Below are 24,495 nucleotides of genomic sequence, written 5' to 3'. Positions count from 1 at the left end.
TCACAACCTTCTTCGTTGCTTTCTCTCTGCTGAAAGAGAAAAAAAGCTAGAGAGAGAAAGAAGGTCCACACCTGATTTCAGAACACCAAAATCTCCATTTCGAATTCGAGAATCTATCCGATTCCTAGTGTTTTCTTTTGGGTTTCTTGGAAAAAGTTTTGGGTTCTTGAGAAAAGCCAGGTTTTTTTTTAGTTTTTCCTCACTCTCTCTGTCTCTCTGTTCCTCTGTTTCTCTGTTTCTCTCTCTTGAGTTGCGGTTGAGTGGTGGTGGCGGACATGGAGGTGCTGTCTATGAATAGTCTGCCGCTGGGGTTCAGATTTCGGCCGACGGATGCGGAGTTGATCGATTATTATTTGAGGTCGAAAATCAATGGCAATCACAGACAAGTCGCTGTTATCCGTGAGATTGATGTTTGCAAATGGGAGCCCTGGGATTTGCCTGGTATTAAACTTTTCTTTCTCCATCTCTTAGTTTTCACATTTTTCTGATAATTTTTTTGTGGGGTTTGATTGCATGTAGTGGAAAATGGTTAAACTTTGCTTGTGATTAATTGCTTATATCAAGTGGCGGAGCCAGAAATTTACAAAAAAGGTTAAAAAAATAGCTGTCTAGAATCGATCATACTTTCATTTATACTTGTCCGCGACGTGTTCTTAAATCCTTTAGTGTGTTATTTAGTTGTTAAATTCACTATTTAGTTTCCATTGGGTTGTAATTAAGCTGGGATTTTGTTGGATTACTGAAACTTTGGGAAAGTTATGAACTTTTGGTAGCAGCAAGTACTTGATTTTCTCACTAATTATCTAAATTGAAGGTCTTCAATTTTTGGGGTTTTCTCTGCTCAATGTTTAGCTTATTTATGCTGCAGATTTATCAGTGACTTTTTAACAATTATGTCCTTTTATCTGTTGGGGGTTTTGACTGAATGTAGTAAAAATGCTTACACTTGCTTATGATTATCGGCTTTTCGTAAAAGCAATCGATTAATATATTATTGAGTTGTAAATTGTAATTAGGCCGGGAATTTGATGAATTGTTGTAACTAGGGAAAATTATGAACTTTTGGTAATTGGTAGCAACAACTTGATTTTCTCACCGATTACATATTTTTCGGGTTTTCAGTTTTGTATATTTTTGCTCAATGTTATGTTTATGCTGTGCTGCAGATTTATCGGTGATACAGACAACTGATCCGGAGTGGTTCTTCTTCTGTCCACAGGACAGAAAGTACCCGAATGGGCACAGGTTGAACAGGGCTACAATTAAAGGGTATTGGAAGGCCACTGGAAAAGATCGTCAAATCAAGTCGGACAAAATCTTGATTGGAATGAAAAAGACACTGGTCTTCCATACCGGGCGTGCTCCTAAGGGTAAGAGGACTAATTGGGTTATGCACGAGTATCGTGCGACACAGAAGGAGCTTGATGGCACAAATCCTGGCCAGGTTGGTTTTCTGTTCAACCTTAATGATGTTTAATTGATTCTATGATCACATTTGGACACTGAAGTCTTGAAAATTGATAGTTTGTGCAATCAGTTTAAGTGTAATTTGTATAATTTAGTCAAAATCTATTACTTAGTCGGGTTTTAGTTTTAGTGAGATATCTTATGATGTTTAAATATGATTCAAAACACGTCCATTTCGTGATTTAGACAATAGACAGTAGGATCTGATTAACCGGTTTGAGGAAAACGGATGGTTTGGATGTCATATTGTAACTGATAGAACAAAGATGCTCAGTTCTCCGTAACACATATGCTCACATCACTGACCGGGAATTTCAAATGACTGAACTTTCAATTACTAATCAGACGTTATGGTCTGTGTTTTGATTATGCAGAGTTCCTTTGTCCTTTGTCGCCTGTTTAAAAAACAAGATGAGACTATCGAAGATTCAAATTTCGATGAAGCTGAACCTACTGTTTCATCCTCCATCGCTGTTGTATCGTCTCCTCAAGACGTGCAGTCTGATCTTGCACCGGTTCCAACATCACCATCATTTGAAAGGCCAGATGAAAAGCCTCTTACCAAAGTCGAATGCACCTTTGCTGATAGTGGTAATGCGATGGGATCAGACACTTTACCACCTCTACCAACTATTGAGTTCCCTAGCAACAGCTGTGATGGTTATGATGCAGAAGGTCAACTGAATATGCCACTGGGGGAGTTGGACATGTTTTATGATCCCCCGCAAGAGCCACTTTTTTCCCCATTGCACTCACAGATGCACGCGGAGCTTGGTTACTATGGCAGGAATGACTTCAGCAATGATCATCAGGGGGTGACGTTTCCACATGGAACCAATGAGCAAGACGCGTATGTATCCGAGTTCTTGAGCTCAATTCTAAACAGTTCAGGGGAGCAGATTGATGTCGATGCAAGCGCAGCTGAAGTACAGGTGAGTGGAAGATTTCATGTTACTTTTTAAGTTTTGCCTCCCAACTTGCAATTGTGCATATCTGCAGCATTTTGTGCCATGTATGTGCTTTGAAAAGATTGTCTCTAGAAAAATAATTTTTTGCTGATCTCATTTCATACAGTTTTTGAAAGAACTTCAAAATGATGTTCAGCCTGAGGAGAATATTGTCAAAAATGATCCGTCACTGTTGATGTCGATTCCAGAAGATTATGGTAAGTCTTTTCTGGTATTAACATTGATGAGTGTAAGAGAATTGTGGATGGTGTGCTAGATGAATGTTAGTAATGGAATGCTTCTCCATTTGGTTTTGCTGCAGGCCAATCCTCAAGGTCTGAGGTAACGAGCAATCATTTGAATGCAATTATCAATCGCGATGCTGGAACTGGAATCAAGCTCAGGGCTCGCCAAACACAAAATCCAACTAGTGCAGAGAGCTTTGTGACACAAGGTGATGCGAAAAGAAGAATAAGGCTTGCGACTAAAGTTCAGCGACTCCAATGCAGCAGTAGACCAGAAGACAACGAACTAAAACCAATAGCTCTGGAGGTGAGAAGTTTGTGAAGCACAAATAATGTCAAAGTCTGATGAGATTTGACGGTTGGTAATGAGTTTAACGCTGTTTGCAGGAGATGAGCAATAACGAAAAGAAACCTATTGGTGCTGTTGATACTGATGTTATTAGTGCTGACATTGATCTGCCAGAAAAAGGAACCGTGCCCACAAGACCCAACTTCACTGCGGATGGTAGCATTGTTACCGGCAAAAGGCTGCTTTCTGTGTTGTTGAAGGCCGTCTCTCCTGCCGGTCATTCTATGTGGTCCTTAGCCTTTCTGTTTATAGGAGTTGTGGTTGCATTCTTGTTCATAATCTTGCTAGCTCATGGGGATTTCATTAGTTTTGAAGCCGCCAGAAGACCTTTCGCGGCCTAGCAATACCGCCTAAGCCCTACATTTTAAGGGTTGTGTTTAATTTTATGAGTCTAGACACAGGATAGATTTGTTAGGTTCAGAGTCCTCATGTGATTATATACAGAAGCTGACAATTTTTGAGGGATTCCATAACTAAACTATGAATTTTTAGTTGAGCTGCACTTATTTATCCGAAATTGTTCTGTATTTCTGTTTAAACTTATCCCCTTCATGCAATTAACATGTAATTCACCGGAAAAACTAACCTACAAGAGAATATTACTACGACGTATACAACCATGCACAATCATAATTCACGAGAAAACTAACCTACAACGGAATGTTACCATGCATAGTCATGCTCTTTAACTTCACACCAATCACGAGGGCTGGTACATCTTAACTTGCTCGTGTGACCGTTTCTATTTGTTTGGGATATTGCCACGATTGTGTTGCTACAGTCGACAAACTCCATGAGTGAATATCCAATTGCCAATTCTACCCCTCTGGCCGCTGCTACTGTCGTTTTTCTTCTCCCCAATTCCGGTCAGACAAACAGAGACGGAGATGGGTTCTTGGTCGATCGCCAATTTTCTCCTCGTTTTACTACTCTTACCCACTTCTCTTTCTCTTTGTACCCTCCACGGAGCTCCTGATCAAACCCACTACCTAAAAGACCGGCTCGGATCCCTTACGAACACCCGATTGCCCAAACCGGAATTGTTGCGGAAATCGGCTCCGGTTCGCGCCCTGTTGTTGCTCTTCGAGCCGACGTGGACTCTCTCCCGTTGCAAGTATTATCCGTAAACTTGTTGTTTTGTTGTTTGGATTCTGAGGAAGATGTCTTAATTTTTTGTGGATTTTAAGGTTTAGCTTTCGGTGGTTTTTGTGGTGGTGACGTGTAGGAGCTTGTTGAGTGGGAGCACAAGTGTAAGGTTGATGGGAAAATGCACGGCTGTGGACATGATGCTCACACCACTATGCTTCTTGGTGCTGCTAAGTTGCTTAATCAACGAAAAGATTAACTCAAGGTCAGTTTTACGTTTTAGCAGATGTGGGTTAGGCCAGTTGAAAATAGCACTATTCCTGCCATGTTTTGCAAAAGTTCGAATCCTCTTCCCGTAGACAGTTCAGAATATAAAAAATGCTCAGTTGCGTTTTATGTTGTGCAACAAAGTACATGTGCATTTTGAGGTTCTCAGTTAGAGTTTGAACTTTTCTATTGAGAGCATAACTTTTTAAACACGGGTTATGTTGGTTGGCTAGGGCAGTGTTATCGCCTTTTTATACAAATTCGAATCTTTATTCCGGTAAACATGGTAGTTTAGAATATATATCGTCTTATCGAAAAAATTCAGTTACATTTTATGTTGTGCAGCAAAGTAAATGTGAGTTTGAGATTCTGAGTTAAAGTTCCAGTCTTTCTATTGAGACCATAACTTTCAACAATGAAAAATTGCAATAGTTGATAGAATGAGAGAATTTTGCTTAACTTTTATTTTGTTCGTATGGTGCTGAAGGGAACTGTGAGACTTCTTTTTCAACCTGGTGAGGAGGGAGGCGCTGGCGCCTCTGAAATGATAAATGGAGGTGCTTTTGGTGAAGCTGAAGCGATATATGGGATGCACGTTGATTTTACAATACTCACAGGAACTGTAGCGTCGGTTGCAGGTCCACACTTAGCTGCTGTTTCCATGTTTGAAGCCAAAATAGTCGGGAAAGGCAGGCATGCTGCAAAACCTCATAGCTCTGCTGATCCGGTACTTGCTGCCTCATTTGCAATTTTGGCGTTGCAACAGCTCATCTCAAGAGAAACTGATCCCCTCCATAGCCATGTACGTGCCTTTAAAAGATGAGAATTCTTTTCTGGTGATATGTTAGCTTTGATTTCATTCCAATTTCCGTTGTTTGTCAAATTGATCCCTTCACTGTTTTATCATTCCGGGAAGCTTTAAGAGTGTTTTAGGTATGAGAGTACTATGCGTACAGAAGGAACAATAACATAAATAGTTCTGCATCAGCATAATTCTAACAGCTAGTTTTCTGTGCTGAAGGTCCTATCTGTTACTTATGTTAGAGGTCGGACTGCATCGAATGTAATTCCATCGTAGGTTGAATTTGGAGGCACTTTAAGGAGTCTTACAACTGAAGGCTTGTACCGACTCAGGAGGCAATTGAAAGAGGTGAACGACATTTGTTGTTCTTTAACCTCATTCCATTAGACAGTTAGACTTGGCACAAACAATTCTGGATGTTTCCTTCATCACTCATCAGTAACTAGGTAGAATATCAACTATCTTGTTGTGAAAGAACAAAGAAATAAACGAGCGAAGCATTCGGTTCATAAACTGAGATTTCTTGCAGGTTGTTGAAGGAACAGGCAGCCGTGCATAGATGTAACGCATATGTTGACACAAAAGATGAAGAATACCCACCATTGCCTGCTGTTGTCAACGATGAAAGCTTGCATATGCAGGCACAGAGGGTCGGAAAACTTTTGCTTGGTCATGTGAATGTGAAGTTGTGCCGTAAAGTGATGGCTGGTGAAGACTCTGCCTTCTATCAGCAGTTGATTCCTGGAATCATGCTTAGCATTGGAATTAGAAATGAGGAAGCGGGTTCGGTTCACTCTCCGCACTCCCCTTCTTTCTTGATGAGGATGTCCTTCCAGTTGGGGCAGCATCACACGCTGCCTTGGCGGAGAGTTATTTGGACGAGCACCAGCATTCTGCACACGTTGAAATTTGAGAGCGATTGGAGAAACCTTGATGGTTGCATACTGCTAGCCTTGTTATGGTGAAATTTCAGAAGTAGCTTTTGTGTAATGATACAGTTGTTTATAAATAACATAGAAGAAGTAGATTTTGTGTAATATGAATCTGCAAAATCCTAAACCCAATCTTTGAGCCCATGCAAACTCCCAAAGTATACCCGAAAACAGTTACCATGGAAGGATCCATGATTATAAGTTTATGTGGTCAGAGGATCCATAATTATGTGTTTGTATTTTGAATCATGGTGGTGTTCGGTTTAATCTAGTTTGCTGACTTTTAGGTCTTTTGTGGAAGAAGTTTTTCAGTGTATTCGGAATATGAGACGGGACATCACATGTTATTATATAATTGGAGGAAAATTTTTTTTTTCAAGTGGCACTCTAATTAAATAATGACATGTGGTGTTCTATTCCATGTTCCAAAAACATTGAAAAATCTCTCCTTTTGTGAATGGTTGTAGAGAGAAGAGACTGCATTTTGTACATTAAGGCCCCGTTTGGCAGCTCGGACTGTACTGACTGTTTCAGTCGGATAGGATAAATAGTCATCGGATAGTGCTGACTAAATTAGTCAGACGTTTGGTGCAATATCGGACTAATGACTGTATAATTTATATTGTGTTTGGTTTAACATTGGATAAAACAATTGATGATTCAAGAAAATAGGGGGAAAAAAAACAATTTGTTCCTAGTATAGTGAATTTCATCCTTGGATCTGCTCTCCAGACCTTCCTGCAGCCAAACCAACACACGAACCCAGTATGAATGATATTATGAATTCACCAAAAAGCCAAGAAGTTGGAAAAATCTCCTAACCCATTTCTTCAACTGGGTTTGAATTTGCAACATACCCAACTTAGGGTGCACAAGCAAAAAAAAAATAACATACATATCATTTTTTTTTTATTATTTATTTTTAGATCTGAAAACTGAAAACCCTAAAATTTTAATTAAAACACAAATTTGCAATCAATTGAAGAAAAAATTGGAAGAAAAATAGGAGGAGGAGAGCAGAGCAATGAGAGAAGAAGAAGAAAAATAGGAGGAGGAGGGTAGAGCAATGAGAGAAGAAGAAGAAAAATTGCAGGAGGGCGGAATAGAGAAGGAGGAGATGGAGAAGAACCTGGGAAAAATTGCAAGAAATATTGCAGGAGGGTGGAACAGAGAAGAGGAGGAGGAGAAGTTGCAGGAGGGCGAAACAGAGAAGGAGGAGGAGGAGGAGGAGGAGGAGAATCTGGGAAATATTGCAGGAAAAATTAAAAGAAATATGGCAGGAGAGCAGAACAAAGGAGGAAGAGAAGTTGCTGGAGGGTGGAACAAAGAAGGAGGAGGAGAAGTTGCATGCGATGCGAGATGGAGAGAGCAAATGATTCAGGACGAAGGCGATTAGGACGGAGAGAGCGAGAGAGGCGTGCTTTCTACCCGACTAAACAATACCGGGGGTTTGAGCGGTATAACAAAGCGGCTATCAGCCGGATATAAGGGTGGGGCCGGACTATTTAATCCTTTGACTATTTAGTACGTAAGAGCACCAAACACCTAACTTCGTATTATTAATCTTATTCGGTGTGTTATACGGTGTACCAAATAAGGCCTAATGTACATTAGGGTCTGACCTAGGGTGTAATGGGTTGGATAAAAGGCCTTTAACCACCAGGACAATTCACCAATTATAGATTGAATGTTTAGAGCTTAACATAAAATATGAAATCCCCCTAAATCCACCAAATTTCATATCTTTTTAATATCATTTAAATCAAATCCTGATTTATTACACCTACACTTCAATAGACTTATTTAAAATCTTAAATGAATTCTCCTAATTTTTATTGACTTCTTTAAAATTCTAATCAAATATGATCAGCCAATATTTTAAACTTTTCAAAATCCTTCATAATCTCTATTAAATACACAACTATGTTTATGTGATCATTATATCAGGTTAACTTAGTACTAGAAACAACTTAATCCAAAAATAATTGGGTGGTTGATTGTGATTACTTTACTAACAAAGCCAATCAATCATCTAGATTCTTCTAACCTCCCATCGATCACAACGATTGCATGCATTGGACCGCACGTTGGCCCTTTGATTAATTGGAATCTCTTAATTGATGCATAAACCTTTAGAAAGAACAAATCATTCTACACTACGTAATCTACATCTTCCAACTTTTTTTTATTAAGAAGAATGATGTTAGAGAGGTCATATACTTGAATTATATTTTGTAAATTACATAATCAATCTGGCGATTGATGGTTGAACTCATTTAAATCATTACATAAAGAATTCAATCATCAACCGTTGAGATTTACACAATATAATTTAAAAATATGATCTTCCGAACATTTTCCTATAAAAATGGACAAAAGATAATCAAGGAGGTCAACCTAAATTCTATTTGGTCTGTCTTCTTGTTTGCTGATCAAACTTTAATTAAGGAGCTGCATGAGGACGTAGATGAAAAAGATTATGTTGTTGGTTGGTGAAATTTGTTTGTCTTGGAAAATTTTGAGTGGTTGTGAAATCATTCACCAAACTTTTTGACTTGGAAGGGGATTTCTGTTGCTGTTGCCGACTCACTCCCAAGTGTGACCATCATGGGAGAAGTAGATTTATAAAGTCACTCATATCAACTCTTTTATTATCACCGACATTTGACAAGTTGCATGGTAAATGTGACAGAGTCAGGATTTTAGTTTAGGAGGGGTCTAAAAGTCTCAATCTTGAATGCTCTCATGATCTTACAAAGATTGCTTTGCCATGTGTGAGAAACTGACTACCGTCCTTTTGGTCTGGTATAGTGTTGTCCTCATCATCTTCTTCCTTAAACCTAAACTCAAAGTCTTTTTGACTTTTTTCCTCTTTCCCTCCAATGATCCTTAGACTAGAGTTCTCCTCAAAGCTCACAAGCAATGGATTGCCACCAACCTCATATCAAGTCCAATGAAAGAAATTAAAGTAAAACGTTGGTTTGGGGCCTTGAGCCTACAAAAAGGCCTTGAAAATCATAAGCATAATACTAAACTTTTGTGCGTGAATAAAATGTCAGAATCAATGGGTCTCAGATCATCCTGGTCCCTCATAGCTCCGCCTTGGTGAAATAAGAGTAATTTTGTTTTCAGGCTTCCACGTTATATTACATGTTCACTCATGTCAAACAATCTATATTTCAATACTATACTCTCCACGTATAATATATCAAACTATAATATATCAATTAATAACACCATATGACGATATGAGTGTTACACTCTTTATCGTGAAATAATATACCCATCACTCTCTTAGTGCAGGGAAGTGAGAACTAATTGAATATTCAGCAAAGAGAAAGAAAGAAATAAGCTTTTTGAATGACTTGAAGAAACATCAAAAGAAAGAAAAATTGACAAAGATGAAAGGGAGAGGACTAAGCTTTGTGATATGGAGGAAGCAACCCATGTGAGGTATCAACTGTACTATAGCTGGATCGTATAATTTTTGTTTTGAAATACACGAAAACTTGGAATGCAAAATTTCGCATCCCCACGCTTCATCCATCCCAACTCAGTTATGCATGATTCATGAAAATTGGAATTCTCTTTGCTTAATTTGGAGTTTTCTTCTGGTATTGAAGGTACGTACTAAATGTTTGTGAAGAGTTTAAACACTTTGATTAATTCGTTTCCTTTATCACGTAACTTTATTCTTTTTCTTCCCTACAGTTAATGGCTAAACTAATTAGGACCACCAAGAAAGTAGGTCATCATGGTCTAAAAACAGTAATAAAACATGCAGAACAGCGTATACCCAGAATAGTGTACATATATTTACTTGTTTAAATTGATCACCCCAAGTAAGGCATAATCATCGAGTATTATTTGAGGTTTGGAGGTTGTCTCAAATCAGAAAGTTAAGCAATTTTGTATGTCTAGAGCATATGTTTAAGTGTCGTCGTACGTGAGAGAGCTTGTGAAGATGTAGAGTGATGTCTCTCATCGAAGAAATCTTGCATATTCTTATTGGGAATTGAGCCATTCGCTTTTGCTACTTGGTTATTTGGTTTTATAGTAAGAACCACAACTTGCTTTAGATTATTAGTAAAATAGTACATAGATAGATAACCAAGTGGTAATGATGGATGGTTGATCATGCTCCACCTGATTACCTACAACTAAAATACTTCAAGAAAATTATGTCATGCCATCCATTTTAATTTTTTCAACATAGCACTGCGTAATTAGTTTGTGACAAAAAAAAAAATTCTCCTTGTGCGAAATTTTCTTAGTTCTTTGAATAAGTTGCTTAAGGACCAAGGTATCCAGGTTGTCCACACAAGAATAAGATGGTTACACATGTGTGACACTTCACCACCTCGTCATGAAAAATCCACCTGTCGGTGGTGATGGAATTATTAATTATAATTTTTATTTTTCAGTTGGTTAATTATCTTTTTGTCATCTTTTTCTTTCCCTCTCCTCTATCTATTCACCCCTCTGCTGCTCTATAAATCTGCCAAATCTGCTCCACCGGTATCTCCTCTCTCTTTTCTGCCTCATCAGCCTTGGGGATTGCAAAAAAGAATTCAAAAAAAACATTATTAAGAGCTTCTTTTTGTATAATTTGGTGGCTCTGCATGTGCTCTAGAATAACACACTGACTTTTTATCTAATAAACCAACTGCAACCGTCCATCCATTTTACTCTCTCATCGCTCGTCTCTCACTCCTCTCACCTGCATATATAAATTAACACCACCTTCTCTTCTAGCCCTCTCCCCTTCTTTCTTTCTATCTTCTGCACTTAATTCTTCTGTCTAATTTTGGAGAACTCAAAGTTCATACTCATAATTGACTGAGATAACAAATGGGTGAAGAGGCTAAGCAGGTTAGTGTACTGCATTAATGTTTTCTAATTGGCTTGTTTGGGTCTGCATGCATTTGTTGTGTTAATACTGTTTGGCTTCTTTCGTGAAAGGAGTCATTCCTCATTTCTACAAATAAAATTGATATCAGTTGAAATAAGTCATCAAACACACAAAGCGAAACATTTTTGCACGCATGTTAAACTGTGAAATGTAATTTTTATTGGATAGGAGCAAGCTAAGGCAGATGAGAAAGCCGAGGTGAAAGTAGAGGAAAACAAGGACGAGAAGGCAGGGGAGGAAAAGAAGGAAGAGCCGAAGCCGCCTTCTCCTTTTGTGTTGTTTGTAGACTTGCATTGTGTGGGATGTGCAAAGAAGATTGAGAGGTCCATCATGAGAATTAGAGGTATTTCCTCTCTCACTCTCTCTCACGAAAGTAACTTACTTACGACAAAGAGGGCACTCTAACAGTATTCCACACCTATTACGCTCTATGACATCGATATTGCATGGAAGTTCTTTATGTTTATAATTGGTGTGCATTTTTGTTTTTGAAATGCAGGAGTGGAGGGGGTTGTGACAGACATGGCAAGAAATGAAGTGACCATAAAGGGAATAGTGGAGCCTCAGGCAGTTTGCAACAAAATCATGAAGAAAACCAAGAGAATAGCAAAAGTCTTGTCCCCATTACCAGCTGCTGAGGGTGAAGCTATTCCAGAAGTTGTTGCTTCACAGGTAGTCCAACCAAAACCCTTAATCAAAATTAATCAATAAATCACATTAAAGCGTAAATTTGTTTAAACACTTGACTAATAAGTAGTGGTTCTTCTTGCAGGTTAGTGGACTAGTAACTGTGGAACTCGAAGTTAACATGCACTGTGAGGCCTGCGCAGAGCAACTCAAGAGAAAGATACTCAAATTCAGAGGTATATATCCATTTTTTTCTTTATGATTTTTTGAGATAAAAGAAACTCTTTGTCCACAACTTATTGTCTGTTAAACTAATTGATAAATTAATTGCAGGAGTTCAAAGTGCTGTAACTGATCATAGTAGCGGGAAGGTGATGGTGACAGGGACCATGGACGGGGACAAGCTAGTAGAATATGTGTATAGACGAACCAAGAAGCAAGCCCGAATAGTCCCACAACCCGAGCCCGAACCCGAGAAGAAGGAGGAACCAGCTGCAGAAGAAGCAAAACCCGAAGAGAAGAAAGAAGAAAATGCAGAGAAAAAAGAAGAGGAAAAACCGGCAGAAGGGGAGGCAAAGAAAGAAGAGGGCGGAGCTGAAGGCGGAGAAAGTAGTAATAAGGAGGGGGAGAAAGGTGGTGAGGAGAACAAAGAAGAGGAGAAGAAGGTGGAAGAGATGATGAGTGGCAGTTACGTAAATAGTGGAATGGATGAGGAACATATGAAAAGAACGATGCAGTACTATTACCAACCTCTTTACGTTATTGAGAGAATCCCACCTCCTCAGCTGTTCAGTGATGAGAATCCCAATGCATGTTGCATTTCATGACCAACTTGATCATGGTCAATAATCCTTCTATATTCCATAATAACAGTGCATTAAAATGTTGTTATGTTACCTAATTAATTACGTAATGTAAAAGTTGTTTTACATATAGTAATTAGCAAGTACCACCACTCGTGACCAGAATTTTAGACAAGTTTTGAGTTTGGTGGATGGTGGTTGGTGTCAAAAGTAATATTAATATATATGTTTCATCCAAATTGATCCGTAAAATATATATAAGCTAATCATTCTATATTATATACAAGATTAATACATTGTTCCATATTATATTGTGTAAGACATTGTCCCTTGCTAATATATATGGATTCTAAAGGATATTGGAACAACCAAAGCAATGAACAAGAATTATATAAGTGTATATTTCGATGAGGGTTTTACAAGATTCAAGGGATTGGTGTCGAGTTATGAAGAAACGAACTGCAAAATATAACATGGATGGGATTAGAGAAACTCTCTATGACAAAGACATGTCGACTTGCAAAATCCTATTTGAGAGGGGTAATCTCCAAAACCCCATCACATGTTTTTGTAATGCTGACGAAGAGTTTTTCTAATTCCCTTCATATTATATTTTATGGTCCATCAAAACCGTATCACTTTCATCAAAACTAGAGACATGTACATTTCAAGGAATGCATTTATTATTCACATGGATTATTAGTTTTTTTTTTTTTTTTTCTTGAAGACAACCGGTGATAAATTACAATCATTCACCTCTTTTGAACCGAACAAACTAATGAAAAAAATTTACTTTGCCTGTGGCCATATGGATAATTGGTTAAAAGGATACAAATTTGATTGGGGCTGTCGAGATTTCCTAAGATAAAATAGAGGTGTGGGTTTCACATGGTGGAAATAAGGACACCAGGGCATCACATCGAAAAAGGAGTCATGAGTGGGACCCACAATCAAAGACTAACGTGGAAGAGATGGTGATGGCATCGCACCTGTCTATTTGTCGTTTTATCGCATTCACAGAACAAGGCACGCCCCCGCCATGGCCAATGCATGTCATTTGCTTCTCAAAAGTGGAAGACAATGTGAGGTCGATCGGGTAACCAAAAGGCCAAAAAGGAGAAGAAGTGTTTGGAACTCAAAGTAGTCATTCTCCTCTCTCTGAGAAATATTGTACTCGACTAATAAGAGGACTTATTTAATATCTAGTTCTGTAAGAACATAGAGAACTTTAATGACATCCGTGTTCAATTTATGTAGCAGGGAATTCAATTGCAATGCAAAATATAACAATCCCAAACAAATTAGGATTTGCAATTTTCTTCCTATAAGATTTTTCTATACATATTTGGATCAATATAGCCCATCTAAATTACATAGACTCGGAGAAGCCAAACTTGTTATATAATAAAGCACGTTAAGAAAACAATAGTTAAAAAACGTAGTGTTAGAAGTCAAAAGCTAAAGCCTGAAGGGTGATTAAAGCATCAACGAAGATTAAAACTTTTAAACTTTAAAAGCTACTTTTTTAACACGAAATAAGGCATACATTATCTTAACTTCTTGATTATTTTCAACGCAATTAAACAAAGTAGAAAATCACTTTTATTGTGGGACTAACCTATCTACTCTAGTCTGTATATGCATGGTCCATCCAGTGTTTATGAATATTGGTACCTTCTAGACTTACAGAAATTTGAGGGATATTTCTAGAGGATTTAAATTAGAGAATCGTTTATAGTCCGGTGAGAGTGGTAATTAAGATGATGGCTAGAAGTAGGGGATTCAGCTTTCGAAACTTTTAATTTGTAACAAAAAAGAATTAGAATATCATTTATTATTTTAAATAATTTTAATTAGCATGAACATCAATTTTCAAGTTAGGGTTCATCTGTTTTGGTACGATCAAGAAATTAAAAAAGAACTTGCATGCATGTGCATGGCGGCATAACCAATGAGAGCGCAAAAGGATGAGATGATGCCGAGAGTACGTAATGCGCGGGCACATATGTATATAAAATAAATCGAGAGGAATTACATGATCGAGAGATATATTATTAAAGTTAATTAGGATTACGTTAGTTAAAGTTGTTGTAAGTTCCAAAGTCTGAAAGCCAAACTTAGTTGATAAGGAAAACAAGCCACATGGGAGTCGTAATCTGAAACTATATATATACAACTGATCGACGAGCAGATATGCATGCATGAAGGGGAGAATACATATATACACTGCACTTTTTTTATGTCCAACGATGTAAAGCCATGTAAAGCCAGCGCTGCTGACACATCCTTCCACTCATCTCACACTCATAATCCACATCCTTCCAATATCCAAACCAAGATTTATCCAATCAAACTATCTTTAATAAACTTTAATGAGGAATAATTTTTGCTTAATAATCTTTATATTATCAAATGAACTGGTCAATCGGCAGCCGTGCATGGTAAAGCTTAAACAGAAACATGATTAAGAAAACACAGTACTCTATCAGCCTAGCTATACCTTTTCTTTTTTAAAGATATCTTGGAATACTTAGCTGAGTCGACCTCCTACAGTGTCTAGTAACTTAACCCTACATAAAGCCTTGCAAATGTGATACATAGATTAATGGAGATAAGGGAAACATCTCAAATGACCAAGTAAGAATAACAGCAATCTCTGATTCTCTTGCATGCATTCGTATATATATCTTGAATCTTATATAGTTAAATTAGGGTTTGGATTTGAATATGGCCGATATGCAAATCGTTCCCGCCTGCAAAAACGTAGAGGCGCAGTATGTGGAGATGATGGTTCCTCTCTATTCTCATGGATGTGAGAAGAAAATAGAGAAGACCCTCTCCCATCTCAAAGGTAAACTACATATCTCTATATGTATATATTAGGATATATTACTAAGCGCCATCATTATCAATATTTTTCTTATGTATTTTGAGTTGAAAATCATAGCACAAAGAAACCAAAAATATTAATATTTTCTAACCTTTTCTTCAACCGAACAATGCAACATTGCAAGGTGGTCAGTCTCCTTAAATTTCATGTTCTAATTTGTTGTTTTGTGTGTGCCCGCCCTCTAGGTCATGAGTGAGACATTATATATAGTAGCAGTCGTTTCCTTCGTTTCTAGGTCATGATGTTTGTTTAGTTTGACTAGGCCTGATATCCTTGGTCCTTCACAAAATTGCAGCCTGCAATTAGACAACTCTTGTGGGCCTGTGGCTATACATTAGGGTTTTCTTTAATTTTACTGGCTGGTTTAGTCCAGTAGGGGAATTAAGCAGCAATAAAATGTGAACTAAACCCTAATTAATGTTGTCTTGTAACATTATTTATATGTACTTGCAGGGATATACTCAGTGAAGGTGGATTATAACGAACAAAAGGTGACGGTATGGGGAATATGCAACAAATATGATGTGCTTGCAACAGTAAGGAGCAAGAGAAAACACTCATGTTTTTGGAACTCTGAAGACAACATTGCCTTAGAAGATCAATCAGCAGAACCACCGTCAGTGACAACACCACCACCTTGCTCTCCCCCTCCTCCCATTACTACTCTTTCAAGTTTTAAATACACAAAGCCTTCTTTGGCTCTGATTAAGGTTCGATCTTTGAGTTGGAAAGCATGGACTCCATGGAAAAAAGTCTTCAATAGGTCCTATTCATTACCCTCAAGGCTGAAGCTCAACGTGAATTGATTATTTGTAACGATCGATAAGAAAATGTAAAAGAAGAGATTGCTTGCTGCTTTCCTCTTGTTGCAATTTGTATTAGATAACTAATGAGTACTTTAATTGAGTGCAAATTTAATCATCTGTCAATAGAAGCTGGTATTGCTTGCTTCTTTGGCTCTGCTTTCCTCTTGTTGCAATATATTGTTTAGTTACTGTTAAAAGAAGAGATAATGTTAAAAATATATATACTCGCGACATGCAATTTTTTTAATATAATATATTATGACTTATGTAATAGCTTACAATAAGAAGACTGAGTGAGACATATATGTAAAAATTTCACCGTAGTAGTTCGTAAACATGATTTTCTCCATGATCGACATCCTTTCACTTTCGTGGTCAAAAGAAAATGGGTACTGGCCTTATCTATCCCCTCTTTACTCTTTATCTATATTCAAAATTATTTGGCAGGATTTGACAAATTTCTTCCTTGTTATCTCTTTGGTAGGGTTCAGCATGATGATCATGTGCCCATATACTGTTACCAATTTACTGCAATTCAAAATTGTAATACTAACTAAATAACATGACATATATATATATATATATACACACACACAAATGCACAAAAATCACAAATGTTAAGTCAGATACATGTGGAAAAGAGAATTGGATTCTATCCGGATTCAAATTGTCGAAATCCTAGGAATCCTTACATTTTAGTCATTCATTATATATCGTATAATTAGAAATCATTTAATTATTTTTATTTAAAATTAAATATAAATAATACCTAACGAAAATTAATCGTAAGATATACGATGAATGACTATAACGTAGAAATCTCTAAAATTTCCACAAATCGATCCAGGGAGGATCCTCTTCCGTGGGAAAGCAACATAAAGCAGACCACATGGCGTTTTTCCATGCTTATTTGACGCGAATTGTCATATGGGTATTACACAAAGACCTTTCTAACTTTTAAGCCACTGCACGCCCATCCTTCCAAAACCCTCCACTGGGTTCTTGCCACATCAGCCAACAAAATGCGTTGAGGTGATAACGGTACAAGCAAAAGTCTTAAAACCAGGCGAACAAAACGTGATGAATACCACTTTAATCATTACATTTTACGCGTAAGCTGACCAGATATTTGATCACGGTGTGCGTAAATTGGGTGAAAAAGTCTCTCCATATGGTAATTTTGATCCATAATCCACGTTATGCCTAACTTGATACGAAAAATAAATAGAAGATACCAGAAAGTTCAAAAAACCCAACCAGAAATAGAATGTAATCTGTATGGATTTATTGCATTTTTTGCCGTCACCCTGGTATCCATTATCTTTAAAATCAAATCTGGCCAAATAAAGTCCGCCCGTTACAACAACTAAAAGGTATATATAAGTCACCAACAATCTACGACTTTGAAACAGAGAATTGAAGATCGTAATTTCTTACGCTACCTCTCTCTCTCTCTCTCTCTCTCTCTCTCTCAGAGTCGCGCTCTCGCTCTCTTAAAAGGAGGCTCTACAATTTGTGTGGGGTGAGAAAATTAATTATAAAAGAAGGGATGATAAGGGTAGGCATTGTTGCAGAGCTGCTAGGGTTATACGCGGCAGTGCTTGCGAGGATGACGGAGCAGCTTGTACCGGCAAGGCAGCGCAGTGCCAGTTTTCATGGTCTCGTGAATAATCTTCGTCTAGCTTCGCGGCCGGCCTCCACTCCCGACGCTGCTTCTTCCTTCTATCTATATTTTTAAGCTAGTGTACGTCACTGATGGATACACACTCAAGCCTCATGAGATGGATTGGGCGGCTTTCTTTCTCTAATTGGTTGCTTAATTTGCAAGTCTTTCATTGATATCTTTTTCTTTGGTTACTTTATCTCTGTATTCATTTCTTGATGCTGCAGTATACTTTCATGAAAACGGTGTATATGAAATCTTTGTTTTCTGCAGTAATCTTTATTAGTTTAATTTATCTCATTATTAGTCATACATGCATATGTAATCTTGGATCATATATTATACAAATTTATACTGCAGGCAGCAGGTTTTTGTTAATTAATTAGTCTCTTTTTCATTTTTTTAGTACAAAATAATGCTGCGATTTCGAGAGACTTCAGAAATATTGTTTAACTAATTACCTAATTTAAGAAAAGGGGTTATTAGTATTCTATTGATTGCAGATCAAGCCCCAAGCTGAGTCAATGGATTATAGCCCGTTATCAGTAAATTTAAAAAACCTGAAAAATGCTTTGAGACAAATATTGGTTCGATTATAATAAAATTGGTTTAATTTATCAGACCCTCTTTAATTTGGTCCATTTGCAACTCCCTTGCTCTCATAAGTATGGACCAAACCTTGTCGAGTTTTGCGATGAAGCTCGTGATCATAAATTACTCTAGAACTCTACAACTTTCGTATCAAACTGGATAAGACTGGATAAGTATAAAATTGGTGCAAAACTCAAATACAAAGAGTCATGTTTTTGAAAGAGTATTTTGACCAAGTACGCAGTCACGCTTTTCCCTTATTTGCAAGCGTTTAAACTAGGGTCTCATGCATTAATATTTGTAATAATGAAGATTGTTATAGGATGTAACTAATTCACGTATTATAATATGAGTGAATCATAAATTTAAAGTATATAAAAAAATGAAAGAAAAATACATGTGTTATAATATAATACAAATTGATTTGTCGACAAACAATATTACGATCTCCATTAAAGACTTCAATTTTAAGACCTAGATTCATACATACAAGTCCATATTCTTCCGTTTCTTACTAAAAATTTGCAGATGTAAAAGTTGAACATTGTACTTTGTTTATACAACAATACTGAGAGTAGAAGAATCGAACGTAATCGAACGTAAGACGTCAAACGCAAATGATTAATGTTGAATTTTCAGTTAGACTTGAGAAAAATGATGGAATAAAATATTTTTGTTCATGCTCACTCCCCATTATTATCGTTAGAATAGTTTAAATTTTGATATTCGTGTCTTTAATTAATTAAACCAAACTAATATAACGGTAAAAGGTTGCATCACCAATTCACCCTACTTCAAGGAGGTGATAGAAAATGCACAAAGATGAAAAACAAGTTCAAAGGGGAAGAAAAACGAACTGTCAAAAAGTAGGTGGAGGTAAATCATTTATGCGAAATGAGAGGGGCTTCTTTGTAGATAAGCGAAAATCAAAGGCCAAAACCAATCAGAGTGACTTTTACCCGAAATTCTCTTTCCTGGTTTCTCTTAGACGGTGAAGACCCGGAGGACACTCTGCCACCAGTCTCTCTCTCTCTCCCTCACTCGTCACTCCTCTGGTATGAATTTCTCTCCGATTACTGCGAAATCTCTGATTTTTTGAATTATTTCCAGATTGGTTTTTGATTCTGCTGTTTTTGCCATATTCTGTAATCTGGGTTTTCTTATTGATGTAGCTGTAGGATATAGTTAAGCAAGACGACTATATATATATATATATCTCTCTATCTTCTAGGGAATGCTGCTTGTTTACAAATTTTACAGCTTTTGTGCTTTTATTTCCTCCTTGTTTTACCCAGTTAATTGGGCGATTGCTGAAAAGGGATGCTCTGACCGTCGTAATATATTGTAAGCAGCATCACCAATTCTTTCATTTTTTGCACGATTCTCAAAGATGATAATAATTTAATTGTGAATTGATTATCTTTATGCTGTTTGATACATGGGTTCTTCATAAAGTTTTGATTTTTGTAGTGAATGTTCATGTTTTTGGAAATTTTAGCTCTGATTGTTATTTCAAATGGCTTTGAGATGATTTAAATTTTAGTGGGTCTTGATCTATTTACTTAATTTGTGTGTTAGAACCAAGGTCTAAGAATGGCGGGATTTGTGCCTTATGGAAATGGAGGATTTTATCCATATTCTTCATCATCGTATTCAAGCTTATCGGCTTTAGCTCCACCTTTTACTGTCGATCGGTCTGTGCCGAAACCCATGTCTAGCCCACTTGATGTGATTGAGACACCTATTGTTGCCCCCATGAATTCTTCTTTGCACAGTTGGCTTCCTTCTCACCCAATCACTACGGGGTCTAATTTCTTTGTCAATCCATCCCCAGATTTCAATTCAATTCCTTCATCAAATGTGTATGGATATGCAGGCCTGCAGACTGTTGAACCATCCATTACAAACTTGCCTCCTTTGAACACTATTACCACCGCTTCATCCAGTGTGTTTAAGTATGATCAATCCTTCGATCCTGCTGCAACTAGTTTTGTTGAGGCAAAACCTTATTATCCCTCTTATCTATCCTCAACAATTCCGAGTGTTCCCCCCATGGTGGTTCCTAATCAACCTAGTCATGATTGGCTGTCAACTACTCATTTCGCTCCCTTGGATAGCACCTCTCACAAGGATTATGGTCAAAACCCTTCTGATCCAAAATATACTACTCAGTGGGGTGGCTTGCGGGAGTGGGAGCAGGGTAAACAGGGAGACTTTAGTGGAAATTTCTGCTCAAAGAAGACTGATGTTTCCAGCTCATCACTGTACAAGAATTACATGAAACAAGGTATGTCTCCCCCAAGTTATGTGCCTATGGAATTTTTCCAGTGCAACTACTTTTTATTTTTTTCACTCTCTTTGTTATGCAACCCTACTCTATTTCCCCCTAACTATCTGTGTAATGTGCAGACCCCTCTTGTGAAGAAGCATCACATAGCATCAATATTCTGGGTTGGGAAAAGCATGGTGGATCTGTAAGTGCAGAGCACTCAGGTGATAAATCCTTTGTGGCGAAAAATTCCAAATTCATCCCTGCTGACTTTTCAAAATCTGTCACGGGGTCATTTTCAGCAGTTCCAGAAGACCATCCTAAGGCATCATCCTCACAGTTTGTCACAAACACCACAAACTGTAAAACACCGTACAGTGTGTTCTCTGAGCAACGACGGAATGATGCTAGTATGGATGATATTTCGTCCACTTCAAAGTCTTCCTCAGCCTTTGCCACTAGAATACCAGTTACTGGCCCTAAATCTTCAGAACCAGAGATAGGTCTGTTCAAAAGGTTGAATTTCAGAAGTGGTACAGCTGAGACAGATCGTGGTCATTATTATCCCTCTAGTGTACAAGAGTCTCGTCTGCCACAAGTTTCTGAAGGTAACGGTCATTTCAGTTCAAGCCAACTTGACAGTCTACTTGGAATAAACGATAGCTTCTTCACAGAAAGAAATGAAGAGCTTTCAAATAATAGAAGTCTCAACAAGAATCCCTGGGATCATGTGTATAAAGCGAAATCTGGACTTGAAAATCCTCATGTTAGTCCTGGTGGTTTTAATGTGGCACTTAATACAAATGAAACCGACACTTCTTTTCCGATTTCATCTGACAATGTAGATCCTAATAATCCTGCTGTGGACTCGCCTTGCTGGAAAGGAGTTCCTGGTAGTCGTTTTTCTTCATTGGAATCCTCTGAAGGAGTTCCAGAACAGATAAAGAAACTAGAGGACTGCAATGGTTTGCATTTTCCAATGCCACTGATGTTTCCACTAAATGCTGCGGAAAATGTTTCCTCCCAAAAGCCTGTCAAGAACACAGTTGAATACCATGATCTTGGGTGGCTGGAAAATGGTCTGACCCTTCCTTTGAAGAGACATTCAGTTGAAAACTTAGCTTTTGGAGAACATAAATTAGATGATGCGATGAAGACCACTTATGACTCAGAAGCAAGCCATGATAGAGGACCTCAAAGTTACAGGGATGTCCTCCATAAATCAGGGAATGGGGACAATTCCTTTGGTCTCTTTGGCCATTCTCACACCATGGAACAAGGTCATGGTGGAGAAGTTGGATTAGCAACAGAAATAAAGAAAACAACATTGAGTTGTGGTCCAGATGTTAAACTGAATGTCAGTGACACCATGGAATATGGTTCACCACATGTGCCTTCTCATGCTGTAGAAAATATATTGTGTTCATCTGTACGGGATGCACCTACTAAGCTTTCCAAATCTGATGGGGAGGATTCTATGCTAAAAGTGGATGCACATATGCTGGTTGATACAATGAATAGCTTGTCAGAATTGCTGCTTAGTAATTGTTCATATGGCTGGGTTCAATTGAAGAAAAATGATATTGAGGCCATAAAAGCTGTAATCAATAACCTGCATATCTGCATATCAAAGAACGGTGAGAATTTGTCGCCGACACAGGAAATGCCATCGTTCCAGCAAAACACTGCTCAGTGTAATGGAGAGTTCACAGAGCATAATAAGGTATGCTGCTTAAGTTTTTGGAATCTTATTTCAGACTTAATTTTTCAAATGAATAGCGGGCGCTTCACCATGCAGTTACTACCTCATACTCTAATAATGTTTTGCTTGGCTGAATAATTTCTTCAGGTTGTGAGTACAGACAGGGGCCCGTTGGCATCCGCCTCTAACATTCAGGGTGAAGTTATTGGTTCTGTCTTTGGGAAAAGTGACAAAAACATGGCAAAAGAAGATAAAATGACTCAGGTACCCCTATCCCTAGCATCATAATGTAAAATGTCAAGTTTTATTTCTTCCCGCTGGGGGATGAGGAAGTACAAAAAGTTATTTATTTTGCCATGGACCTCGGTTTTGTAGGCTATAAAGAAGATTCTTAGTGAAAATTTTCATGCTGAGGAAACAGACCCTCAAGCCCTCTTGTACAAGAATCTATGGCTCGAGGCTGAAGCTGTATTATGTTCCATTAATTATAAAGCTCGTTTTAATCGTGTAAAGATAGAAATGGAAAACTGTGAGGCAGAGAAATCCAAAGGTTAATACTCTTACATTGCTGCTGTAGTTTTGTAACCTATAAATGATAAACTTTGACCTTATCTTTATTTTATGATTGTGTTTCAGACGACTTTATAAATAATGCAGATATGATGCAGCAATCAGTGTCGGAGGTTTCCCCTGATTCAAACCCAGTCAATCCATTGACGTCTGATGCTCAGGAATTTCCAACTTCAAATCTCCAGGATTTGCCTGTATTAAGCCAGGAAGATGATGTATTGGCCAGGTTTCGTATCTTAAGGGACCTTGTTGAGAACACAAATTTGATTGGTGCTGCCAATGGGGGTGAATCCAGCTCCAAGGTTTCTGAACCGAACAAGTTTGATAATATTCCTCCTGAAGTAGATGGTAGCTCATCATCACATGGTATTTCCATTCAGGATTCTCCTACATCAGATACAGTTGGGATGACAGATGATTACAACGAAGCTTCTGTTATGGCCAGATTTCGTATCATAAGAGACCGGGTTGAGAAATCAAAATTCATTAGTTTTTCCAATATGGAGGAATCATCCAGCTCCAATGTGTGCCTTCAACCCAAGACAGACATAATTGCACCCAACGCAAGTGATGTCTCGGCACCTGAGTTCAGTTTCCAGGATTCTTCCATTTCTATCAACACCAGCCAATCAAACGCTTTTGAGGCTTCTGTTCTGTCCAGACTTAATATCCTCAAATCCCGGATTGAAAACTACGCTGACTTGCATACTGAAGGGCAACTTCTTCCAAAACCCAAGATATCTGCAGTTGCACCTAACACGAGTGATAGCTTACTGCCCGAGTTCAAAATCCAGGATTCTCCTTGTTCTAGCACAACCGGCCAGTCAAACAACTGTGAGGCTTCTGTTATGCCGAGGCTTCAGATCCTTAAATCCCGGATTGACAACTCTTACATGCATTCAGAAGAGCAGCAACTGCTGGAAACTGATGGTCTTGGATATGCTGGTAAGAGAAACCCCTGGCCGTTTATAAGCAAGAGATCAGAGGGTGGAAGTTCAGAACTGAAAGAGCAACCTATTTTTCAGAGTCATGAAGCTGACAGTAGTGAAGGTAATATGGTTGATGCTGAGGAGTTCGATCTGTTCGTGGATGGTCCACCGACAGATAATCGTAACTGTCCTGGGAATCTGCTTCCGGCGGGTTGGCACGATAGCTCTTCCTCGGATTGGGAACATGTCTTGAAGGAGGAGATTTGGGGGCAGAACTGATGAACCTGATGCTGGAAAGAAAACATCCCTTCCTGGATGGTGGATGATTCCTCGTTCTTCTTTGCGTGTGTCCAAATTAAAAACTTAAAAAAAAAAAAATAATAATAAAAAAAAAAATAAAAAATAGGGTTGAAAAAAGAGGTAAATGACTCTGGATATAATATTTTTGTACAAAGTTCTTGAACTTAATTTGAATTGTTCGGAACGAGTGTGTTCTAGAATTATGTAATTACGATCGAGTCTTCTAATCTATTTATATTGTGTGGGAAGATGCGTGCATGCTTGCATTTCATCAAGAAAATTCAAATATTAATTTTACATTTCATTATGTGTGCTAGAAATAATGTCATTATACAAGC

General features: G+C 37.9%; 4 protein-coding genes across 8 annotated transcripts; all 4 read left to right on the top strand.

Moving 5' to 3' along the window:
• LOC137735051 (NAC domain-containing protein 91-like) lies at window positions 1–3,518 on the top strand. Its single transcript, XM_068474412.1, has 6 exons — window positions 1–441; window positions 1,167–1,444; window positions 1,842–2,399; window positions 2,542–2,632; window positions 2,737–2,966; window positions 3,047–3,518. The coding sequence occupies exons 1-6, from the start codon at window positions 276–278 to the stop codon at window positions 3,347–3,349; spliced, it is 1,626 nt and encodes a 541-aa protein (XP_068330513.1). The 5' UTR covers window positions 1–275; the 3' UTR covers window positions 3,350–3,518.
• Window positions 3,519–10,609: 7,091 nt separating this feature from the next.
• LOC137735449 (heavy metal-associated isoprenylated plant protein 9-like) lies at window positions 10,610–12,612 on the top strand. Its single transcript, XM_068474872.1, has 5 exons — window positions 10,610–10,967; window positions 11,176–11,350; window positions 11,507–11,679; window positions 11,780–11,870; window positions 11,968–12,612. Exons 1-5 carry the CDS (start codon window positions 10,947–10,949, stop codon window positions 12,459–12,461), a joined length of 954 nt encoding a protein of 317 aa, XP_068330973.1. The 5' UTR covers window positions 10,610–10,946; the 3' UTR covers window positions 12,462–12,612.
• A 2,448-nt stretch (window positions 12,613–15,060) lies between these two features.
• LOC137733170 (copper transport protein CCH-like) lies at window positions 15,061–16,252 on the top strand. Its single transcript, XM_068472330.1, has 2 exons — window positions 15,061–15,288; window positions 15,781–16,252. Exons 1-2 carry the CDS (start codon window positions 15,165–15,167, stop codon window positions 16,131–16,133), a joined length of 477 nt encoding a protein of 158 aa, XP_068328431.1. The 5' UTR covers window positions 15,061–15,164; the 3' UTR covers window positions 16,134–16,252.
• A 3,067-nt stretch (window positions 16,253–19,319) lies between these two features.
• On the top strand, window positions 19,320–24,495 carry LOC137733794 (uncharacterized). 5 transcript variants are annotated; one of them, XM_068472983.1, is made up of 7 exons: window positions 19,333–19,442; window positions 19,683–19,731; window positions 19,966–20,674; window positions 20,797–22,379; window positions 22,506–22,622; window positions 22,734–22,908; window positions 23,016–24,495. In XM_068472983.1, the coding sequence occupies exons 3-7, from the start codon at window positions 19,981–19,983 to the stop codon at window positions 24,134–24,136; spliced, it is 3,690 nt and encodes a 1,229-aa protein (XP_068329084.1). In that variant the 5' UTR covers window positions 19,333–19,442; window positions 19,683–19,731; window positions 19,966–19,980; the 3' UTR covers window positions 24,137–24,495. The 5 variants fall into 5 exon arrangements, with proteins under 5 accessions (XP_068329080.1, XP_068329084.1, XP_068329079.1 ...); XM_068472978.1 differs by having other exon boundaries at window positions 22,995–24,494; XM_068472981.1 differs by having other exon boundaries at window positions 19,341–19,442; window positions 19,973–20,674; window positions 22,995–24,494.

The sequence above is a fragment of the Pyrus communis genome, chromosome 5 (genome assembly GCF_963583255.1).
Source record: "Pyrus communis chromosome 5, drPyrComm1.1, whole genome shotgun sequence".
Classification (NCBI taxonomy): domain Eukaryota; kingdom Viridiplantae; phylum Streptophyta; class Magnoliopsida; order Rosales; family Rosaceae; genus Pyrus; species Pyrus communis.
The sequence above is the reverse complement of the archived record's forward strand: the minus strand, read 5'-3'. Positions and strand labels throughout refer to the sequence as shown.

What these genes read in the sequence shown, in the direction of transcription:
- LOC137735051 (XM_068474412.1), top strand. Translation starts at nt 276, where the DNA reads ATGGAGGTGCTGTCTATGAATAGTCTGCCGCTGGGGTTCAGATTTCGG. An exon ending in GTCGATTCCAGAAGATTATG is followed by an intron (nt 2,633 to 2,736) that starts GTAAGTCTTTTC and finishes GTTTTGCTGCAG; the next exon opens with GCCAATCCTCAAGGTCTGAG. An exon ending in TAAAACCAATAGCTCTGGAG is followed by an intron (nt 2,967 to 3,046) that starts GTGAGAAGTTTG and finishes CGCTGTTTGCAG; the next exon opens with GAGATGAGCAATAACGAAAA.
- LOC137735449 (XM_068474872.1), top strand. Translation starts at nt 10,947, where the DNA reads ATGGGTGAAGAGGCTAAGCAG. An exon ending in GTCCATCATGAGAATTAGAG is followed by an intron (nt 11,351 to 11,506) that starts GTATTTCCTCTC and finishes TTTGAAATGCAG; the next exon opens with GAGTGGAGGGGGTTGTGACA. An exon ending in AAAGATACTCAAATTCAGAG is followed by an intron (nt 11,871 to 11,967) that starts GTATATATCCAT and finishes AATTAATTGCAG; the next exon opens with GAGTTCAAAGTGCTGTAACT.
- LOC137733170 (XM_068472330.1), top strand. Translation starts at nt 15,165, where the DNA reads ATGGCCGATATGCAAATCGTTCCCGCCTGCAAAAACGTAGAGGCGCAG. An exon ending in GACCCTCTCCCATCTCAAAG is followed by an intron (nt 15,289 to 15,780) that starts GTAAACTACATA and finishes ATGTACTTGCAG; the next exon opens with GGATATACTCAGTGAAGGTG.
- LOC137733794 (XM_068472982.1), top strand. Translation starts at nt 19,981, where the DNA reads ATGGCGGGATTTGTGCCTTATGGAAATGGAGGATTTTATCCATATTCT. An exon ending in AGTTCACAGAGCATAATAAG is followed by an intron (nt 22,380 to 22,505) that starts GTATGCTGCTTA and finishes TAATTTCTTCAG; the next exon opens with GTTGTGAGTACAGACAGGGG. An exon ending in AAGAAGATAAAATGACTCAG is followed by an intron (nt 22,623 to 22,733) that starts GTACCCCTATCC and finishes TCGGTTTTGTAG; the next exon opens with GCTATAAAGAAGATTCTTAG.